The 21072-nt window shown below is 41.8% G+C and overlaps 1 protein-coding gene across 2 annotated transcripts; it reads right to left on the reverse strand.

Moving 5' to 3' along the window:
• Window positions 1–3410: 3410 nt before the first annotated feature.
• LOC129857899 (dual specificity protein kinase CLK4-like) lies at window positions 3411–16947 on the reverse strand. Of its 2 annotated transcripts, XM_055926580.1 has the most exons (12): window positions 16816–16947; window positions 16039–16196; window positions 9625–9889; window positions 8852–8951; window positions 8378–8444; window positions 8026–8142; window positions 7524–7690; window positions 5017–5111; window positions 4726–4855; window positions 4428–4510; window positions 4102–4272; window positions 3411–3963 (listed from the first exon to the last, which is right to left on the reverse strand). In XM_055926580.1, the coding sequence occupies exons 2-12, from the start codon at window positions 16194–16196 to the stop codon at window positions 3814–3816; spliced, it is 1503 nt and encodes a 500-aa protein (XP_055782555.1). In that variant the 5' UTR covers window positions 16816–16947; the 3' UTR covers window positions 3411–3813. The 2 variants fall into 2 exon arrangements, with proteins under 2 accessions (XP_055782555.1, XP_055782556.1); XM_055926581.1 differs by lacking the exons at window positions 8852–8951; window positions 16039–16196; window positions 16816–16947 and having other exon boundaries at window positions 9625–9701.
• Window positions 16948–21072: the final 4125 nt, after the last annotated feature.

The raw sequence follows: 21072 nt of genomic DNA on the forward strand, positions 1-21072 counted from the left end.
GAGCTCTGTCAGAGTGACCATCGAGTTCTTGGTCACCTCCCTGACAAAGGCCCTTCTCCTCCGACTGCTCAGTTTGGCTGGGTGGCCAGCTCTAGAAAGAATCACGGTGGTTCCAAACTTCTTCCATTTAAGAACGATGGAGTCCTCTGTGTTCTTGGGGACCTTAAATGCTGCAGAAATGTTTTGGTACCCCTAGACACAATCCTGTCTCTGAGCTTTACAGACAATTCATTTGACCTCATGACTTGGTTTTTGCTCTGACATGCAATGTCAACTGTGGGACCTGATATAGACAGGTGTGTGCCTTTCCAAATCATGTCCAATCAATTTCATTTACCACAGGTCGACTCCAATGAAGTTGTAGAAAGGTCTCAAGGATGACTATTGGAAACAGGATGCACCTGAGCTCAATTTCAAGTCTCATAGCAAAGGTTGTGAATACTTATAGAAATAAGGTATTTCTGTTTTTGAAAAAATGTCTAAAAACCTATTTTTGCTTTGCATTATGGAGTATTGTGTGTAGATTGATGAGGATATTGTCACAGGCCGGCTAGTAGCCTGTGACAAAAATGAGGGGACACAAACAACAGGTATAGGCCAATTAAAAAGGTTCTTTATTCTAAACCAAAACTATTAAATTTAAACTAATAAAAAGGAATGAGGTGTGGAAGTATCATAATGTAAGGTGTATGTAAAGTGCATGGATGCGTTATTCTGTGTGTGTGAATATGACTGAGTGAAAACTATGTAAAACTACAAAGGAACAAACAAATCAGGATCATACCTGGAGGAGCAGAGCGAGAGAGAAGTGATTAGTGAAGCAAGTTTAAATACCCTGAGCCCAGGTGGCTCCAATCACTAACGACCCTCCTCTGCCTGCAGGAGGAACCGCCCCTGCAATGCAGAGGAGGAGCCGTGACAATATGTTGGGGGTATAATCCATTTTAGAAAAAGGCTCTAAAATGTGGGAAAAGTCAAGGGTCTGAATAATTTCCAAAGGCACTCTATATACATATTTTCAGGACAATTTACTTAGACTGAGATGTGATGATCTAAGCATAAATGTATATTGACAAGAATAAAAATGCTTTTTCCAGTGACGTCACTCTAATAATCAGGGCCGGTCCTTGCCTTTCTGCCGCCGCCGCAAGAATAGAATAGTCCCAGTAAGCAAAATTACATTCCAGACGTTGAAGTTAGGTTCAATTTAGGTTCTGAAAGAAAGATGAAAAGGTATTTTCCATATGTTTAAAATACATAATGTCCAGGATGTTGAAAAGGCCTCTTTTTCGGACTTTGAAAATATGTCTTTTTTGGATGTTGAAATTTTTTGTTCTGAATTAAAGTTGAAAAGAAGGGAATTTATAGACATCTATGCTTGGGCCAAATCCAGGCTGTTCCAGACTGGACAACATCTAAAACAAACACAGACTGCACCAAAAACAGACATCCAAAAGGCGTTGGTCCGGGCTTGCTGAGGTGTAGCCTACAGTGTTGCCTGACATTTTATTTTAAGGATGCCCATCTACATGATAAGCCTACCGTCTGTAAAACACACAAAAAAAAGACATTGGCTCATGCTTAATGTGGTGTAGCCTACTATGTTGGCCTGCAATATTTAATTTTTTCGCTCTGATCAGCTTGTCAAAAAGGTACAGATACAAACTTGAAACCACTGATCATGACAATAGGGTTCAAATCCTGGACAGTGTGATTGTCCATTCCATATTGTCCATTTACCTTTGACCTGTCCTGTTTTTAGAATATGTTGTTTGTTAACATGACTTGACTTTTTTTTTTTTGATTGAGCGCCATTTAAACTAGGCTATTAGATCGGAGAAACAGTTTAGCTCGGAAAGTACTGCCCTCGTCAATCTAACGTCACAGGCGGCAGCCTAATCCTGCTAATAAACCTATTCATGACGACTACTGTACATATTCTTAACATGGACAACATTGCAGTCAATATATGCACGTGGTTATGAGAATGAAGATAACAATAATAATGAACTTGAATAACTGGATAACTTCACAAAGTGACAAACTCAACCGTGTCAGTCTCACAGCCCGGTTTTGGCTCAAATACCCACTGATGTCACTTCCGGTTGATATCGCATAAGGATAAATTCACAATTTTTATGGGGGCGTTGGCGTAACTGGGTTGAGGGTAGACTGAGTTATGCAACTAAATATTGTGATTTTAATCAATAATCCCACATTTATTTGGCAACATTTATGGGATTATGTGCACATTATTAGTAATATCCGAAATACAAATTCAGTGAAGGCCATGAGAAAATGATTGGTGTCAGTGTAAAACAAGATAGTTTCTGATATTAAAGATGACATTTATGTAACGTTTCTTACACTTCATTGCAGGGGACATTTTAAAACCAGAACCTGGAACTGGAGCAGCGGTTCCCAACCTAAGGATCCTGAGTTTCCTGGGGGGGTCCCAAGGCCTTATTGATTTGAGGGATTAGGGGTCCTTGGGGGGAAAAGGTTGAGAACCCCTGAACTAGACACACTGCTGTGCACAGGGTTATCTTTGTTGTTGCACATTATCAGTGGGGTCCAGAATTATTGGATCCCTTGATAAAGATTAGCAAAAAAAACTGTATAAAATATTGTATGCAATTTTTTTTTTGGGGGGGGGGGGGAATTCTAATATTTTATACTAATACAATTGCTCAGAGAGAGATCATGTTTAAGATGTAATAATAAAAATCTAAAAAAAGAGGTCAAAATGATTGGATCATGTTTTCAATACTCCTGCACACTCCCCTTGCGAGGATAAAAAATATGAGATTGGAGAACACATTGGGAGGGATCCTCCATACAGAAATCTTCCAGATCCTTGATATCCGTCATCTGCGCTTTACAGATTGTCCTCAATTCAACTCACAGGTTTTCCAGTCCAGAGGCTGACATGGCCATTGCAAAATGTTGATTTTGTGGTCAATTAACCATTTCTTTGTGGATGCATTGTTGGGATTGTTGCCTTGCTGGAAGATTTACTTGTGGCCAAGGTTCAGCCTCCTCGCAGAGGCAACCAGATTTTTAGCAAAAATGTATTGTTTCTTCATGAAGATCCAGCACCATATTTTACAGCAGGGATGAGATATTTTCTGACAACGCATTGTTCTTTCAGAGGCAGAACCCACCATTGGTGTGCGTGACCAAAGAGCTCTATTTTCATGTCATCTGACCATAGAGCTCTTTGGCTACGCACACCAATGTTGGGTTTGGCCTTCAAAATTACACATATGCAGAAAATACCTCATATGAATAAGATTTTAGCAAACAGCTGAGTTTGGTTCACTCACAATGAGAGGGTACTGGAGTATTGAAAACATGGGATGCAATTATTTTGACACCCATCTATGAAAATTCTGGACCCCACTAGATACTTTCATATTTCAGAAGTTTTTATTAAGAAATGTACACAGCGATATTCCAAAAGTTACAAATCCAGCCAAATTGAAAAAAGGGACTTGAACAAAAATTGTACAACTCAATAATGCATCAGATTAATAAGTACAAACAGTTGCTACTACAATACAATAAATTAACACTAACTAGCATGACAGCGATGGACTTTGTGACATCGGCTGATGTAAAAAGGGCTTTATAAATACATTTGATTGACTATGGAGCCACGTGGGCAGACTGATACAGTCATTGCTAAACAATCTCTCTCGGAGAGTCAGAAAGTATTGCCACGGCGATAATCAATCATCATGGTTGTCATGGCGATGGCCATTGCCCCAACTGTTGTCACAGTGACAGCTAGGGTCAGGTTGGGGTGGAAGGTCAGTTTTTGGTGGCCTTGAGTAGGCAGGTGAAGAAGGGGTGTCTGAGAGCCTGGTCCAGGGAGAGGCGTTTAGTCGGGTCATACTCCAGCATCTTCTGGACCAAGTCAAACAGCTGCTCGTGGTCTGCACTCTGGGCCGTCATGTATTGCTGAGAGAAGAAGACAGAGGAGATGGTTAGATTCATCGATATCAGCCAACACAGGACACACCAACACTCGATTCAGATGGCTTTATAAAATTCGCAATACAAAATAGGTTCCCCCATAATGCAAGAGGCTCCCCTTACCTTGAGTGGTTTGCAGTGTTTCCTCACATATCTGCCAGAAGAGCTGTGTGCGTCCCAGTCCAGCTTGTAACGATGGACGTACCGACGCTTCCTGGTTTTCTGCAGGAGGTGTACAGGTATGGGGCCAAGGACCCTCTCCATCATAGCCAGGTGTTCTTTACTTTCGTGGGTCTGGAGGAGAGAAGAGAGACATGGAGATGAGGCTACATCTAGGACACACTGATCTACCCTTGCATAGAAAGAAGCCTGAACACCTTAAGATGAATGTACGATTTAGAAGGCATTCTAGTATGACGCTGTTGATGTGACAGCAGATAGTCACCCACCTGGAAGAGAGTTGACCCCAGGTAGTACTCTATGAGGATACAGCCCAGACTCCACACGTCACAGGCATGGTCCCAGCCCAAACCTACACACCGAGAGAGAAAAGCACTATATCACTAACAGAGAAACGAAGGATGCAAGAGCCCCATGTGGCCCCATTGATTGTGTATTATTCTGTGTTTTAAACTATGTACTTTGTCCTTCTAAGCAAATGACCAAATTACTTTCCCCTGGTGGGATAATAAAGTTGATCTAATCATGACTTGGCGTTGTGGCAGAGTGGCAAAGTTGATATCTTACCCAGAATGACCTCTGGGGCGCGGTAGTGGCGTGTGGACACTACGGAGGTGTGGTGGTCGTGTTCATACGTGGCATTGCCAAAATCAACCACCTTCACATCCGGGTTCTTCAACGTCCTCTTGTCACGTCTCTGTAGGGCAGAGACGAGCCAAGACAAATATTCCTTTGAGTTAGTCAGACAGTACACAAAGTCAAGTCATGTAAGGCTTGACAACCAAATCAGTGAACTTCAGCTAATTTAAGGTGAGTCAGTGTTTTGTCAATAGGAGAGCAGGTAGATAAGACTCGTACCATTTTGGCATTGTACTCGATGTCGTACTTCGAGTCCACAAACAGAATGTTCTCCGGTTTCAGGTCAGTGTGTGTCAGCTTGTTCTTATGCAGGACTAAAACAAACAAAACACAATCAACACAGGCAGGAAAGTAGACAACACTCATTTCTATTACACCATACAATTGAATACACTCGTACAAGGGATGTGCATCTTTTCCTTTCAAGACAACTCGATAAGCATCTAGATAAATGCAGCCTTTGTTTTTTGTTCTCCCACTTTGGTTCTGAAACCACTATCACCCACGAATGAACTTGTAATTTTTGCAGAATAACTTCTTTGGGGTAGGGGGCAGTATTTTTAAGTCCGGATGAAAAGCATGCCCAGAGTAAACTGCCTGCTACAATGCCATAAAAGCTAGAATATGCATATTATTAGTAGATTTGGATAGAAAACACTCTGAAGTTTCTAAAACTGTTTGAATGATGTTTGAGTATAACAGAACTCATATGTCAGGCAAAAACCTGAGAAAGAATCCAACCAGGAAGTTGGAAATCTGAGGTTGGTCGATTTTTAACTCAGCTCCTATTGAAGATAGTGGGATATTGGTAATGTTGCACTTCCTAAGGCTTCCACTAGATGTCAACAGTCTTTAGAACCTTGTCTGATGCTTCTACTGTAAAGTGGGGGCGAATGAGAGGATTGAGTAAGGTCTATCATGACATGAACATGTGCTGACCATGCGCGTTCATGTGAGACTGAGCTCTGTTCCATCGTACTTCTGAAGACAAATTAATTCTCCGGTTGGAACATTATTGAAGAACTATGTTAAAAACATCGTAAAGATTGATTCAATACTTCGTTTGTCATGTTTTTACAGACTGCAATATTACTTTCCGCTGGACTTGCCCACGCGTCGTGAGTTTGGAAAGTGTACTGAACGCTAGAACAACAAGGAGGAATTTGGACATAAATGGACATTATCGAACAAAACAAACATTTATTGTGGAACTGGGATTCCTGGGAGTGCATTCTGATGAAGATCATCAAAGGTAAGTGAATGTTTATAATGTTTTTTCGGACTTATGTTGACTGCACAATATGGCGGATATATTTGTGTCTTGATTGGGCTGAGCGCAGACTCAGATTATTGCATTGTGTGCTTTTTCCGTAAAGCTTTTTTGAAATCTGACACAGCGGTTGCATTAAGGAGAAGTGCATCTAAAACTCCATGCATAACAGCTGTATCTTTTAGCAATGTTTATTATGAGTATTCCTGTAAATTGATGTGGCTCTCTGCAAAATCAAAGGATGTTTTGGAACTTCTGAACGTAACGCGCCAATGTAAACTCAGATTTTTGGATATATGAACATTACCGAACAAAACATACATGTATTGTGTAACATGAAGTCCTATGAGTGTCATCTGATGAAGATCATCAAATGTTAGTGATTAATTTTATCTCTATTTCTGCTTTTTGTAACTCCTCTCTTTGGCTGGAAAAATGGCTGTGTTATTCTGTGAATAGGCACTCACCTAACATAATCGTTTGCTTTGCTTCGTCGTAAAGCCTTTTTGAAATCGGACACTGTGGCTGGATTTACAACAAGTGTATCTTTAAAATGGTGTAAAATACATGTATGTTTGAGGAATTTTAATTATGGGATTTCTGTTGATTTGAATTTGGCGCCCTGCAGTTTCACTGGCTGTTGAAGAGGTGGGACACTACCGTCTCACGTACGTACCCTAGAGAGGTTAAGTGTTTGAGCTAGTAATGTATCAATATTAATCATTTACAAATGAGCTATGAGAAAGCCAATGAATATACAGCACAACTTTGGATTTCAACCCCATCTCAAAATCAAATATAAAAAAATACTGGTGAAAGCAAAACTAACAAAACTATTGCTGATGGTGAACCTGAACAATCAAAATAAAATATATTTTAAGTCCCATTCAGCAGGTATAGCCAGATGAGTCATCTCCGGTAGTTTACTTCTATTCCGGCAAAATATTTTTCAACAGTTGTCACACTTGTTGTTTGGCATGAAAAATGACTTGTAGATCAATGACTGTCAACGCAGTCACATGCAGTTCGTCACTGAAGGAGAGAACTTATATCAGTTGTCACAAAATATTAGGTATTTTCAGAAGGTAGAAAAAATGTAATATGATTGGTTACGGGTGATGCGTAACGTTTGAATTGATTTTCTGACTGAGGCATGCTACATTTGGATCCGTTTGGGGTCTGCTGCGTATCTGTGAATCGTTACATTCCTAAGTCGAATAACAATCTCTGTAGTCAACACTATTTACAATGTCTGCCTCTCAAATGACAGCCATATTCCCCCCAAAAATGCACCGCATAGAGAAAAATGGGGTGCAATTCGGGACACGCACAATAGTTCAGCTGTGACATTTAGCAGTGGTCTCATCCAGAGTGGATGGTGGTTACTACCACAGAAATCCTATTCACTGACTACTCCCAATACGTTCTAAAATGTCATTTTATGGTAACTACTCACATCGTACGGCTCTGATGATCTGGTAGGCCATGATTCTGATGTGTTCTACGGGGAACGGCTGGAAGTTGTTCTGCTTAAGGAAGTCGTAGGTACTGAGCCCTAGCAGCTCAAACGATATACACACGTGGCCATGGTGGTCGAACCAGTCCAGCATCCTCACACACGCACTAAGACGGAAAGGGGGAGGAGAGAGTGGGGAAGGACAGAGACAAAAGAGGGACTTACATTTACATTTTTGTCATTTAGCAGACATTATTCAGGATGACTTAAGGCAGCTAGCTAGGTAAGATAATGTCTGATACTGATGACAAACACCGATATTTGATATTTAAAGTGAGATATTTTAGCGATAGTCCATAATTAAAGTGTAAGCCTGGCAGATAGCCTCCTACTGCTGTGTAGTCTACTGCTGCATGTGTGACTGCTTCTCATCCTCGTAATGCAGGGCCAACCTGATTTCTGCTAATGTATGTGGCTTGTTCTAACTGTGTGTGAGACCTACTATCTCCGGTCACAGTCCAGAGAGTTCATCTGCTCCAGCACCTCCACCTCAGCCATGGCCGCCTCGCGGTAGCGGTCAATGTTTTTAATGATCTTCAGTGCCATGCGAGCACCACTTCTGGAATCACAGACAACACAAACATCCAACAGTTAAGTCTAGAGAAGGGAGGGGCTTTCAAACAAGAAAGTGAAAACAGAGATTGAGTTTGTGAGAGCATACTGTACACATTCGAGCGGGTCATTCATCTCGGCTCGAGGGAGGTGCTCAAAAGTCAACAAAGAGAGAAGGGCGGGGGGGCAGAAAGAGTAGCACAGTCACCGTGACATCCAGACGTTTCCAGTGAGCGACTTACTTAGAGTGATCGATGCATTCCACGACTTTCCCAAAGGCTCCTTCTCCTAGAGTGGACACAATCTCATCTACAGGGAATAAAGAGTACTAGTTAGAACCAGAGGAGTGACGACTGGCATCCACTACCATGACACCTGATCTGCCACAAAATGGCTGCCGCTAGCACTGATTTGACCTAAGCTGCTTTGTTTGATATGGATTTAGCATTATACTGTCTGCAACTAGAACAGAACAGGGCTCCAAGCCAACAGTACATAAGACACAGTACACACATCACACTAATAATGATGTTATGTAGCAAGGTGTAATACTAATCAACATTTAACAATACAGGGATACACCCTACCCGCCCAAATACAATACATGCCTACAATAGAATGGGTATTTTGCAACAGTACGCCATATCAAAACCAAACTGTAACAACAAAAGAGATATAGATAGTTGACAGAGAAAAAAGGGGAATATATTCTATACATCTCGCTCTCAGCATGTCTCCCCTGTGATAGATCAGGTGACCCTCGTCATCATCCACAACACTCCTGGATCTTTTCCTGCTCCTGCGATGATGGCTCCTCTGTTGTCCCATCACGACCATCACCACCATCATCAACCATCAACCACCATCATCATCGACCCAGAGAACATCAGGCCAGGCCACCACAACCGGACGGAACGTGCCATTCATTCATTCAGCGGGCGGAGAGGGGGGAATCGGACGTGGGGGAGAGATTCGGATGGATCGGCCCATTCAGAGTGGGTGGGTAGTAGCGAACCAGGCAGCGCCAGCGGACCACAGCGGGAGCAGCACATTCAAATTCAGCCCCACCAGAGAAAGGCATAGGGGGCGTCACCACATAGTGGGTGTTACAGAAGAGAAACACGGCAACAAGAATGTTCATGTGAGAGACTTTCTCAAAGTAAACGGTACAAAAAAAATGATAAGCTATCACAGTGTTGAATAGGCTAATATGAATTTGTCTCCTTCAAGTTACAGTTCTTGGTTCTGACTGTGAATGATACATATAAAGCTTCCCTTGACTATTCTTATTGAAACCTCGTAAAGGTGTTTGCTCCTAGTCTTAAAAGTTATGCCTAGATGATCTTCACTGAATTTTGGTACTAACATAGGATCCAGTCTTTTTTACTGTGGGTGTGGTACATACGGCGAGAGATACACACACACAATGCTAACACCATTAATAACCATATTAAGAAGGAAAATGAGAGAGAGTGGGATGTTCTCATACCGAGTAAGAGGAGCGTAGGTGAGAAGGGCTGCGTCTCCGCCCTCGGCGGCTACTGCGTCTGCTGCGGCCGCTCTGACCAGATGACTTGCTGTAGTGGTGCCACTCCTTGTCCCTCTCGCGGTCTCCGTATCTATCCCTGGAGGCGCCCCTGCTGTCCACGTCGTAGCCCATCTCCAGGCTGGCTACTCTGGTCCCATTGTCCTTAGACTCTAGCCTCTGCTGGATCAGGCTGCGCTGGATCAGGCTGCGGGTCTCCAGGTAATGCCTGAAAGGGAGAAACACAGCTTAGCGACTGACTCCTCCTCCTCCTGCCTACTTAGTCACTGCTTGGTTCCAATGGCTTCACCGACACCCGATCCCAAGGGGCTTTACAAGTATTAGGAACAAGCTGATTTACGACTACAGGGTGCTACATCATGATTCCAGTGTTCTTGGTGTGAAAGCCTAGAAGTTTGGCATTCGAGCATATGGTAGATTCATAGTTCTAGGGGTAAACTGACGCAATAAACTGGACAGACAATGTCTCACAAGAGCTGTCAGAACAGATCATGACATGTAGGGCAGCAGGTAGCCTAGCGGTTAGTTACCGAAAGGTAGGTAGTTCGAATCCCCAAGGCGAAAAATGTATGGTTCTGCCCTTGCGCAAGGCAGTTAACACTCCACAACAACATCTCGTCGATTTAGGATTGGGTTAAAAGCGGAAGTCAAGTTTTGGTTGGACCTCGTGTGCAATTGACAAAAATAAATGTTACCCTTTCATTTTAAAACCTTTCACATGTATCTATCATAAATATGAGATGCCAGCTGAATGTATATATTAATGCACAACCCCCTCCCCCACTCCAATGTGCACACTGGAAAGCACAGGTGTCCACTACGACAGTTATTGATGTGGCTTAGTGAGGAATCCGTGAAGCCCTTTCAGGAGAAGCTTTGAGGAATGCGGTCTGAAGCAGACCTTCAGAGCCATGATGGCACCCTGGTGGGTGTCAGGTCTCTTCCAGGAAAAGGTCTGCGTCGCTGGGAGACTTATTATTAGAGCTGCCCTGCCCTTTCCTCCTGCCCTGGAAACTTCCACCGTGAACTTCGCTCACATAACATACAGCTCAGGGACAGACACAGGAACTGGAAAGGTTTTTTACCTTCCAGCAACAAAAAAAAAAAAACATTGAAAGTGTCCAATGACTTCCCATAAGAAGAGTTACAACTTTGAAAATATAAAGAACAGGGTTCATACACATTTTAACAAATGGAATTCCATGACTAAGGAATATTTCAGGATATTGGCAGAGGCCCTTTATCTACTTCCCCAAAGTCAGAAACCATTTTTTTAATTATACAGCTGAAGTCGGAAGTTTACATACATCTTATCCAAATACATTTAAATTCAGTTTCACTATTCCTAACATTTAATCCTAGGAAAAATTCCCTGTCTTAGGTCAGTTAGGATCACCACTATTTTAAGAATGTAAAATGTCAGAATAATAGTAGAGAGAATGATTTATTTCAGCTTTAGTTTCTTTCATCACATTCCCAGTGGGTGAGAAGTTTACATACTCTCAATTAGTATTTGGTAGCATTGCCTTTATATTGTTTAACCTGGGTCAAACGTTACAGGTAGCCTTCCACAAGCTTCCCACAATAAGTTGGGTGAGTTTTGTCCCATTCCTGCTGACAGAGCTGGTGTAACTGAGTCCGGTTTGTAGGCCTCCTTGCTCGCACACGCTTTTTCAGTTCCGTACACAAATGTTCTATAGGATTGAGGTCAGGGCTTTGTGATGGCCACTCCAATACCTTGACTTTGTTGTGCTTAAGCCATTTTGCCACAACTTTGGAAGTATGCTTGGGGTCATTGCCCATTTGGAAGACCCATTTGCGACCAAGCTTCCTGACTGATGCCTTGAGATGTTGCTTCAATATATCCACATCATTTGCCACTTTATGTTTACACTTTATGTTTACATACCCTACAGTACTCATCTCATAGGTATATACCGTACTCTATACCATCTACTGCACCTTGCCTATGCCGTCTGTACCATCACTCATTCATATATCTTTATGTACATATTAGTAGTTGCGGAATTGTTAGGTTAGATTACTTGTTGTTATTACTGCATTGTCGGAACCAGAAGCACAAGCATTTCGCTACACTCGCATTAACATCTGCTAACCATGTGTATGTGACTAATAAATTTGATTTGATTTGATCATTTTCCTTCCTCGTGAAGCCATCTATTTTGTGACGTGCACCAGTCCCTCCTGCAGCAAAGTACCCCCAAAACATGATGCTGCCACCCCCGTGCTTCACGGTTGGGATGGTGTTTCATCAGACCAGAGGACATTTCTCCAAAAAGTACAATCTTTGTCCCCATGTGCAGTTGCAAACTATAGTCTGGCTTTTTTATAGTGGTTTTGGAGTATTGGGTATTGGTTATGTCGATATAGGACTTGTTTTACTGTGGATATAGATACTTTTGTACCCGTTTCCTCCAGCATCTTCACAAGGTCCTTTGCTGTTCTTCTGATAGGGATTTTGACTTTTTGCACCAAAGTACGTTCATCTCTAGGAGACAGAACACGTCTCCTTCCTGAGTGGTATGATGGCTGCGTGGTCCCACGGTGTTCATACTTGCGTACTATTGTTTTTACAGATTAACTTGGTACCTTCAGGTGTTTGGAAATTCCTCCCAAGGATGAACCAGATAATTTCTTCCCCTGAGGTCTTGGCTGATTTCATTTTCCCATGATGTCAAGCAAAGAGGCACTGAGCTTGAAGGTAGGCCTATAAATACATCCACAGGCACACTTCCAATTGACTCAAATTATGTCAATTGGCCTATCAGAAGCCTCTAAAGCCATGACATCATTTTCTGGAATTTTCCAAGCTGTTTAAAGGCACAGTCAACTTAGTGTATGTAAACTTCTGACCCACTGGAATTGTAATACAGTGAAATAATCTGTCTGTAAACAATTGTTGGAAAATTACTTCTGTCATGCAAAGTAAATGTCCTAACCGACTTGCCAAAACCATAGTTTCAAAACGAGTCTTAATGACACCAACCTAAGTGTATATAAACTTGACTTCAACTATACATATACGCACACACACACACTCAAAAGTTTGGGGTCACTTGGAAATGTCCTTGTTTTCCATGAAAAAATACATGAAATGAGTTGCAAAATTAATAGGAAACATAGTCAAGACATTGACACGGTTACAAATACTGATTTTTAATTCAAATAATAGTGTCCTTCAAACCTTGCTTTCGTCAAAGAATCCTCCATTTGCAGCAATTAAAGTCATGCAGACCTTCGGCATTCTAGTTGTCAATTTGTTGAGGTAATCTGAAGAGATTTCACCCCATGCTTCCAGAAGCACCTCCCACAAGTTGGATTGGCTTGATGGGCACTTCTTACGTACCATACGATCAAGCTGCTCCCACAACAGCTCAATAGGGTTGAGATTGGGTGACTGTGTTGACCACTCCATTTTTGACAATACCAGCTGACTGCTTCTTCCCTAAATAGTTATAGCATAGTTTGGTGCTGTGCTTTTGGTCATTGTCCTATTGTAGGAGGAAATTGGCTCCAATTAAGCGCCATCCACAGGGTATGGCATGGTGTTGCAAAATGGAGTGATGGATCTTAACTTCTTTGGGGTAGGGTGCAGTATTTTCACATCCGGATGAAAAGCATGCCCAGAAAATCCAACCAGGAAGTGGAAAATCTGAGGTTGGTCGATTTTTAACTCAGCTCCTATTGAAGATACAGTGGGATATTGGTAATGTTGCACTTCCTAAGGCTTCCACTAGATGTCAACAGTCTTTAGAACCTTGTCTGATGCCTCTACTGTGAATTCGGGCCGAAGCAGAGAGGAATGAGTCAGAGGTCTGCCAGCAGCCACGAGCTGACCATGCGCGTTCACATGAGAGTTTGCTCCCATTCCATTTGCTTTTCTGAAGACAAAGGAATACTCCGTTTGGAATATTATTGAAGAATTATGTTAAAAACATCCTAAAGATTGATTCAATACATCGATTGACATGTTTCTACTGACTGTTACGGAACTTTTTGACCTTTCGTCTGCTTTTAGTGAACGCGCTTCGTGACTTCGGATTTGTTCACCAAACGCGCTAACAAAAGTAACTGTTTGGACATAAATGGACATTACCGAAAAAAACGAACATTTCTTGTGGAAGTGGGAGTCCTGGGAGTGCATTCCGACGAAGATCAGCAAAGGTAAGTGAAGATTTATAATGCTTTTATGACTTTTATTGACTGCATAATATGGCGGCTATATTTGTGTCTTGATTGGGCTCTGAGCGCCGACCTCAGATTATTGCATGGTTTTTGCTTTTTCCGTAAAGCTTTTTTGAAATCTGACACAGGAGTGCATCTAAAATTCCTGGTGTTTGGCTCAATGAGTTCAGCTGGGAGGAGAGAGTGGAGAGCCGAAAGCATCTAAAATTCCATGCATAACACTTGTATCTTTTAGCAATGTTTATTATGAGTATTCCTGTAAATTGATGTGGCTCTCTGCAAAATCAAAGGATGTTTTGGAACTTCTGAACGTAAGGCGCCAATGTAAACTCAGATTTTTGGATATAAATATGAACTTTACCGAACAAAACATACATGTATTGTGTAACATGAGTGTCATCCGATGAAAATCATCAAAGGTTAGTGATTAATTTTATCTCTTTATGCTTTTTGTAACTCCTCTCTTTGGCTGAAAAAATGGCTGTGTTATTCTGTGAATAGTCACTCACCTAACATAATCGTTTGGTTTGCTTTCGTCGTAACGCCTCTTTTTAAATCGGACGCTGTGGCTGGATTTACAACAAGTGTATCTTTAAAATGGTGTAAAATACATGTATGTTTGAGGAATTTTAATTATGGGATTTCTGTTGTTTTGAATTTGGCGCCCTGCAGTTTCACTGGCTGTTGACGAGGTGGGACGCTAACGTCTCACGTACCCTAGAGAGGTTAAAGGCTCCTTTACCCTGTACAAATCTCCCACACTACCACCAAAGCACCCCCAGACCATCACGTTGCCTCCACCATGCTTGACAGATGGTGTCAAGCACTCCTCCAGCATTTTTTTTTGTTTGAGTCTCACGAATGTTCTTCTTTGTGATCCGAACAGCTCAAACATAGATTCGTCGGTCTATAACACTTTTTTCCAATGTTCCTCTGTCCGGTGTCTGTGTTCTTTTGTTAATCCTAATCTTTTCTTTTTATTGGCCAGTCTGAGATATTGCTTTTTCTTTGCAGCTCTGCCTAGAAAGCCAGCATTCCGGAGTCACCTCTTCACTGTTGACGTGGAGACTGGTGTTTTACGGGTACTATTTAATGAAGCTGCCAGTTGAGGACTTGTTTGAGAAACGGATGCCGCACTATACACTAATGTATTTGTCCTCTTGCTCAGTTGTGCACCGGGGCCTCCCACTCCTCTTTCTATTCTGGTTAGAACCAGTTTGCGCTGTTCTGTGAAGGGAATAGTACACAGCGTTGTACGAGATCTTCAGTTTCTTGGCAATTTCTGGCATGGAATAGCCTTCATTTCTCAGAACAAGAATAGACTGACGAGTTTCAGAAGGTCTTTATTTCTGGCCATATTGAGCCTGTAATCGAACCCACAAATGCTGATGCTCCAGATACTCAACTTGTCTAAATAGTCTAAAGAAGGACAGCTACTTTGAAGCAAGGCATGCCTCATAATGTAAAATAAAACATTAAGAGTTCAAACAATTAAGTATGTTTTCAAAATGCATACACCCTGAACAGGTGCGCTTCAATCAATTTTTGGAGAGAAAATAGATATATTTTTTAAATCATACACACCAAAACAATACACAATGGCATTTAGAATTGTTGTGCAATGAATGGGCTTATAAAAGCATCAATTACTCCAGCATCAACCAGCTGAGGAGCTTCAGGAGAAATCATGCTCAAAATCAGCTCTGTATGCAGTGCGCATGTTATAGTTGTGTTGGATGAACCAAATTAACCTACAGACCGATAAGCATGATAGTCAAATGCATCAAGGTTACACCAAGAACATTGAAGGACTGATGATAAACACGCAGTCGACAATTTTCTAGGTGTAACAGTTGGTATAATGGGTCAATTCCATAAAGAACATTTTTCATTCCTGGATTGAGGTACATTTCCTGAGCCATATCGCTTGTCTCAATGTAAACTGGATTGCCTTCTGACCACAGTGCAGGTCAGTTGAAACAAGGGTGATGGGATTTAAAAAAAATGTAACCTGGCAAGTCGGTATGGTCAGTATTTCTAGTAAGTAAAAAGGAGAGATCTAGTTAGGGGTTGCTTGTGGATAGGTGGAGCATCTGATAGTTCTGTTGGCGACTACAGTGATGTGATGACAGAAGGGGTCACAATATTTACCCTTCATTTGTTTCGAGGTTAAGTCTTCGAGATTTGTTCTCCCTTTCACTGCTGTACGAATCATCTTGCCTCTGTCGCTTTCGGCTCTCCACTCTCTCCTCCCAGCTGAACTCATTGAGCCAAACACCAGGGGAACGCATTCGCCTTGACTGCCGCATCTGCCACACAAGTGATGCATTTTCACATTAGATACATAGCTAGCTAACGTTAAAGCTAGCAACATGGCTAGCTGCCAACTAACGTCGAAAATAATTCAAATCTAAATATAGCTAACGTGAAATTAGCTAGCAAGCTAAATATTCTTATACATGCAATATAGTGAATTCAACCATACAATAGGAGTCTATTGAAATTATTATTTTGCAAGCATTGTCTAGGTAAGTTAGCTAGATAAACATGGTCAATCTATTCTCTTTGTTGCCACTGACTGGCGACGTCTTTGTTCTATATTGCTAACAAGCTACAGTCGTTAGCTTTCTAGCTAACGGTAACTAAAGTTAACTAATAACAAAAATAAGTTAAACGTAACGTTATCTGGCTAGACTTCAGATAACGTTAACAATAGCAGAGACAAACTGTAGCGTCAACACAAAAAAACGATCGTCAATATTGATATTCGGGTAAAAAAAGAAGTAGGGATAGCCAGTTATAGTAACGCTTTAGCTAGCTAGCTTCCTGGTTCGTCGACGAAACGTGGAGGCTAGCAAACGGCTTAACATTGAACGGATTATATATGGTTTCCGTTCATCTAAGACACATTACATAATCTGTCCTCACCTTATCTAACGATTGATGTATCCCAAAATACGAATTAATAGGTAAAAAAAAAATGTATTTTTCAGTAGCTACTTCTGTACACTGCACAAACTAACCTCCCTACAAAATGGCGAACTCCGCTGCTGGAACTTTCCATGCGTAACTAAATAATTTACGTCAGAAGCTGTACTACGCCCAATGCTGGGAATTTTGGAGATTGTAGTTTTTTAAGAAAACGTTTCCTGTAGGCATTGAGGAAGCGGATGTAGGTTTCCCCTTTTATCTGTGCAGCAGGCCTGAAATCCAAACCATTCCTCACCTCAGTAGGCCCATTCTGATGAAGGTGTCCCACGCAGAAACGTAAGCCTGTTTGTTTGTCCCGTAAATAAACTCAGACACCGACATCCATGCAGACACCCAGTGTTCGTATTTCGTTATTTTCCCTTCCTGGATAGTCACCTGTTGAACTGTCCTGGGCTAAGTAATAAACGTTTTTAGATTATCAAGTCAAACAGTATTTCCTGATTCTCTTTCCCCCTCCAAGCACGGTGGGGTACGCTGACAAACTTTTATCGAGAGCATCCTGTCGGGCTGTACGGCAACTACACCGCCCTCAACTGCAAGGCTCTCCAGAGGGTGGTGTGGTCTGCACAACGCGTCACCGGGGGCAAACTACCTGCCCTCCATGACACCTACAGCACCCACTGTCACAGGAAGGCCAAAATTATAATCAAGTACAACAACCACTGCCTGTTCACACCGCTATCACCCAGAAGGTGAGGTCAGTACAGGTGCATCAAAGCTGGGACCGAGAGATTGAGAAACAGATTCTATCTCAAGGCCATCAGACTGCTAAACAGCTATCACTAACTCAGAGAGGCTGCTGCCTACATTGAGACCATATCACTGGACACTTTAATAAATGGATCACTAGTCACTTTAAACAATGCCACTTTAAATAATGCCACTTTAATGTTTACATTAGAGGTCGACCGATTAATCGGAATGACCGATTTGAGGTTTTCATAACAATCTGAAATCAGTATTTTTTTTTTTACACCTTTATTTAACTAGGCAAGTCAGTTAAGAACACATTCTTATTTTCAATGACGGCCTAGGAACAGTGGGTTAACTGCCTTGTTCAGGGGCAGAACGACAGATTTTTTACTTGTCAGCTCGGGGATTCAATCTGCAACCTTACGGTTAACTAGCCCAACGCTCTAACCACCTGCCTCTTATTGCACTACTGCGAATGCAGTAAGTTGCTAGCTAGCATTAAACTTCTCTTATAAAAAACAATCAATCAATCATAATCACTAGTTAACTACACATCGTTGATGATATTACTAGTTTATCTAGCGTGTCCTGCGTTGCATATAATCGATGCGGTGCATATTTAGCTAAAAGAAATCCAGGTTAGCAGGCAATATTAACCAGGTGAAATTGTGTCACTTCTCTTGCGTTCATTGCACGCAGAGACAGGGTATATGCAACGGTTTGGGCCGCCTGGCTCGTTGCGAACTAATTTGCCAGAATTTTACGTAATTATGACATAACACATTGAAGGTTGTGCAATGTAACAGGAATATTTAGACTTATGGATGCCACCCGTTAGATAAAATACGGAACGGTTCCGTATTTCACTGAAAGAATAAATGTTTTGTTTTTGAGATGATAGTTTCCGGATTCTACCATATTAATGACCTAAGGCTTGTATTTCTGTGTGTTATTATGTTATAATTAAGTCTATGATTTGATAGAGCAGTCTGACTGAGCGATGGTAGGCACCAGCAGGCTCGTAAGCATTCATTCAAACAGCACTTTCGTGCGTTTTGCCAGCAGCTCTGCTGTTTATGACTTCAAGCCTATCAACTCCCGAGATTAGGCTGATGTAACCGATGTGAAATGGCTAGCTAGTTAGCGGGGTGCGCGCTAATAGCGTTTCAAACGTCACTCGCTCTGAGACTTGGAGTAGTTGTTCCCCTTGCTCTGCATGGGTAACGCTGCTTCGAGGGTGGCTGTTGTCGATGTGTTCCTTGTTCGAGCCCAGGTAGGAGCGAGGAGAGAGACGGAAGCTATACTGTTACACTGGCAATACTAAAGTGCCTATAAGAACATCCAATTGTCAAAGGTATATCAAATACAAATGGTAGAGAGAAATAGTCTTATAATTCCTAGAATAACTACAACCTAAAACTTCTTACCTGGGAATATTGAAGACTCATGTTAAAAGGAACCACCAGCTTTCATATGTTCTCATGTTCTGAGCAAGGAACTTAAACGTTAGCTTTCTTACATGGCACATATTGCACTTTTACTTTCTTCTCCAACACTTTGTTTTTGCATTATTTAAACCAAATTGAACATGATTCATTATTTATTTGAGACTAAATTGATTTTATTGATGTATTATATTAAGTTAAAATAAGTGTTCATTCAGTATTGTTGTAATTGTCATTATTACAAATAAATTTAAAAAAAATCGGCCAATTAATCGGTATTGACAATTTTTTGGTACTCCAATAATCGGTATCGGCTTGAAAAATCATAATCGGTCGACCTCTAGTTTACATATCTTACATTACTCAGATCACATGTATATACTGTATTTCATACCATCTATTGCACCTTGCCTATGCCGCTCGGCCATCGCTCATCCATATACTTATATGTACATATTCTCATTCACCCCTTTAGATTTGTGTGTATTAGGTAGTTGTTGGGGAATTTGTTAGATTACTTGTTAGATATTACTGCACTGTCGGAACTAGAAGCACAAGCATTTCGCTACACTCACATCAACATCTGCTAACCATGTGTATGTGACCAAAACAATTTGATTTGATTTAATTATTTCCTGTATGCATATCAGAAAACATTTTGATCTAGTCTAGTAACTACTAAAATGGTTCCATCAAAACATGCCTCCCCTAGCCCTTGATCATGACTCTCAGTTCCATTACATTACAAAATAATAATTGGACGAGGGCCTGCTGAGGGGCACAGAGGTCTAGGGCTCTGCATCGCAGGGCTTGAGGTGTCACTACAGACCCAGGTTTGATCCCAGGCTGTGTCACAGTACCATAGGGCGGCGCACAATTAGCCAAGCGTCGTCCAGGTTAGGGGAGGGTTTGGCCGGGGGAGCTTTACTTGACTAATCATACCCTAGCGACTCCTTGTGGTGGGCCGGGCGCCAACACATTGGTGCAGCTGGCTTCTGGGATAAGCGGGCGGGTGTTAAGGAGTGCGGTCATGTTTCGGAGGATATATGACTTGACCTTCGCCTCTCCCGAACCCGTTGGGGAGTTACAGTGGTGAGACAAGATCGGTAGCAAGATGGCGCCGACAGAGAGGGTCGCCTCACTTCTAGTCCTTAGGAAACTATGCAGTATTTTTTTTTATGTGTTATTTCTTACATTGTTAACACAGAAAATATTAAGTGTTATTACATACAGCCGGGAAGAATTATTGGATATCAGAGCGACGTCAATTTACCAACATTAATCCAGGGATACGACTTTCCGGAAGCGGATCCTTTGTCTGCACCACCACCCAGGGCATTTGATCTGATCCCAGAGGCCGACCAAAAACAACGTCGCCGCAGAAGAGGTAGACGGAGCGGCCTACTGGTCAGACTTCAAAGGCATGCACACCACCTACCGCTTCCGAGTATATTACGAGGCAATGTCCAGTCTCTAGATAACAAGGTAGACGAAATTAGGGCAAGGGTTGCTTTCCAGAGAGACATCAGGGACTGCATACTCTTTCATCATCAGGGATAACATACTCTTTCATGGAGACATGGCTCTCACAGGATATGTTGTCCGAGTCGGTACAGCCACCTGGATTCTTTGAGTCGGGCTGACAGAAATAATCATCTCTCTGGGAAGAAGAAGGGCTGGGGTGTATGCTTCATGATTAACTCATGTTGACTCATGGTGTAATCGTAACAACATACAGGAACTCAAGTCCTTTTGTTCACTTGACTTAGAATTCCTCACAATCAAATGCCGACCATATTATCTCCCAAAATAATTCTCGTCGGTTATTGTCACAGCCGTGTATATCCCCCCTCAAGCCAATACCACAACGGGTCTCAAGGAACTTCACTGGACTCTATGCAAACTGGAAACCATATATCCTGTGGCTGCACTTATTGTAGCTGGGGATTTTAACAAAGCAAATTTGAGAACAAGGCTACCTAAATTCTATCAGCATATTGATTGTAGCACTCGTGCGGGCAATACACTGTGACTATTGGAACTAGAAGAACAAGCA

This window comes from Salvelinus fontinalis, chromosome 6, assembly GCF_029448725.1.
Source record: "Salvelinus fontinalis isolate EN_2023a chromosome 6, ASM2944872v1, whole genome shotgun sequence".
Classification (NCBI taxonomy): Eukaryota; Metazoa; Chordata; class Actinopteri; order Salmoniformes; family Salmonidae; genus Salvelinus; species Salvelinus fontinalis.

Excerpts from the sequence above, each read along its gene's own strand:
- LOC129857899 (XM_055926580.1), bottom strand. The coding sequence starts at position 16,196 with ATGCGGCAGTCAAGGCGAATGCGTTCCCCTGGTGTTTGGCTCAATGAG. Across the intron at positions 8,952-9,624 it reads ACCTACGCTCCTCTTACTCG|AGGAGCCATCATCGCAGGAG; the intron begins GTATGAGAACAT and ends ATGGGACAACAG. Across the intron at positions 5,112-7,523 it reads GATCATCAGAGCCGTACGAT|TCCTGCATAAGAACAAGCTG; the intron begins GTGAGTAGTTAC and ends TGTTTGTTTTAG.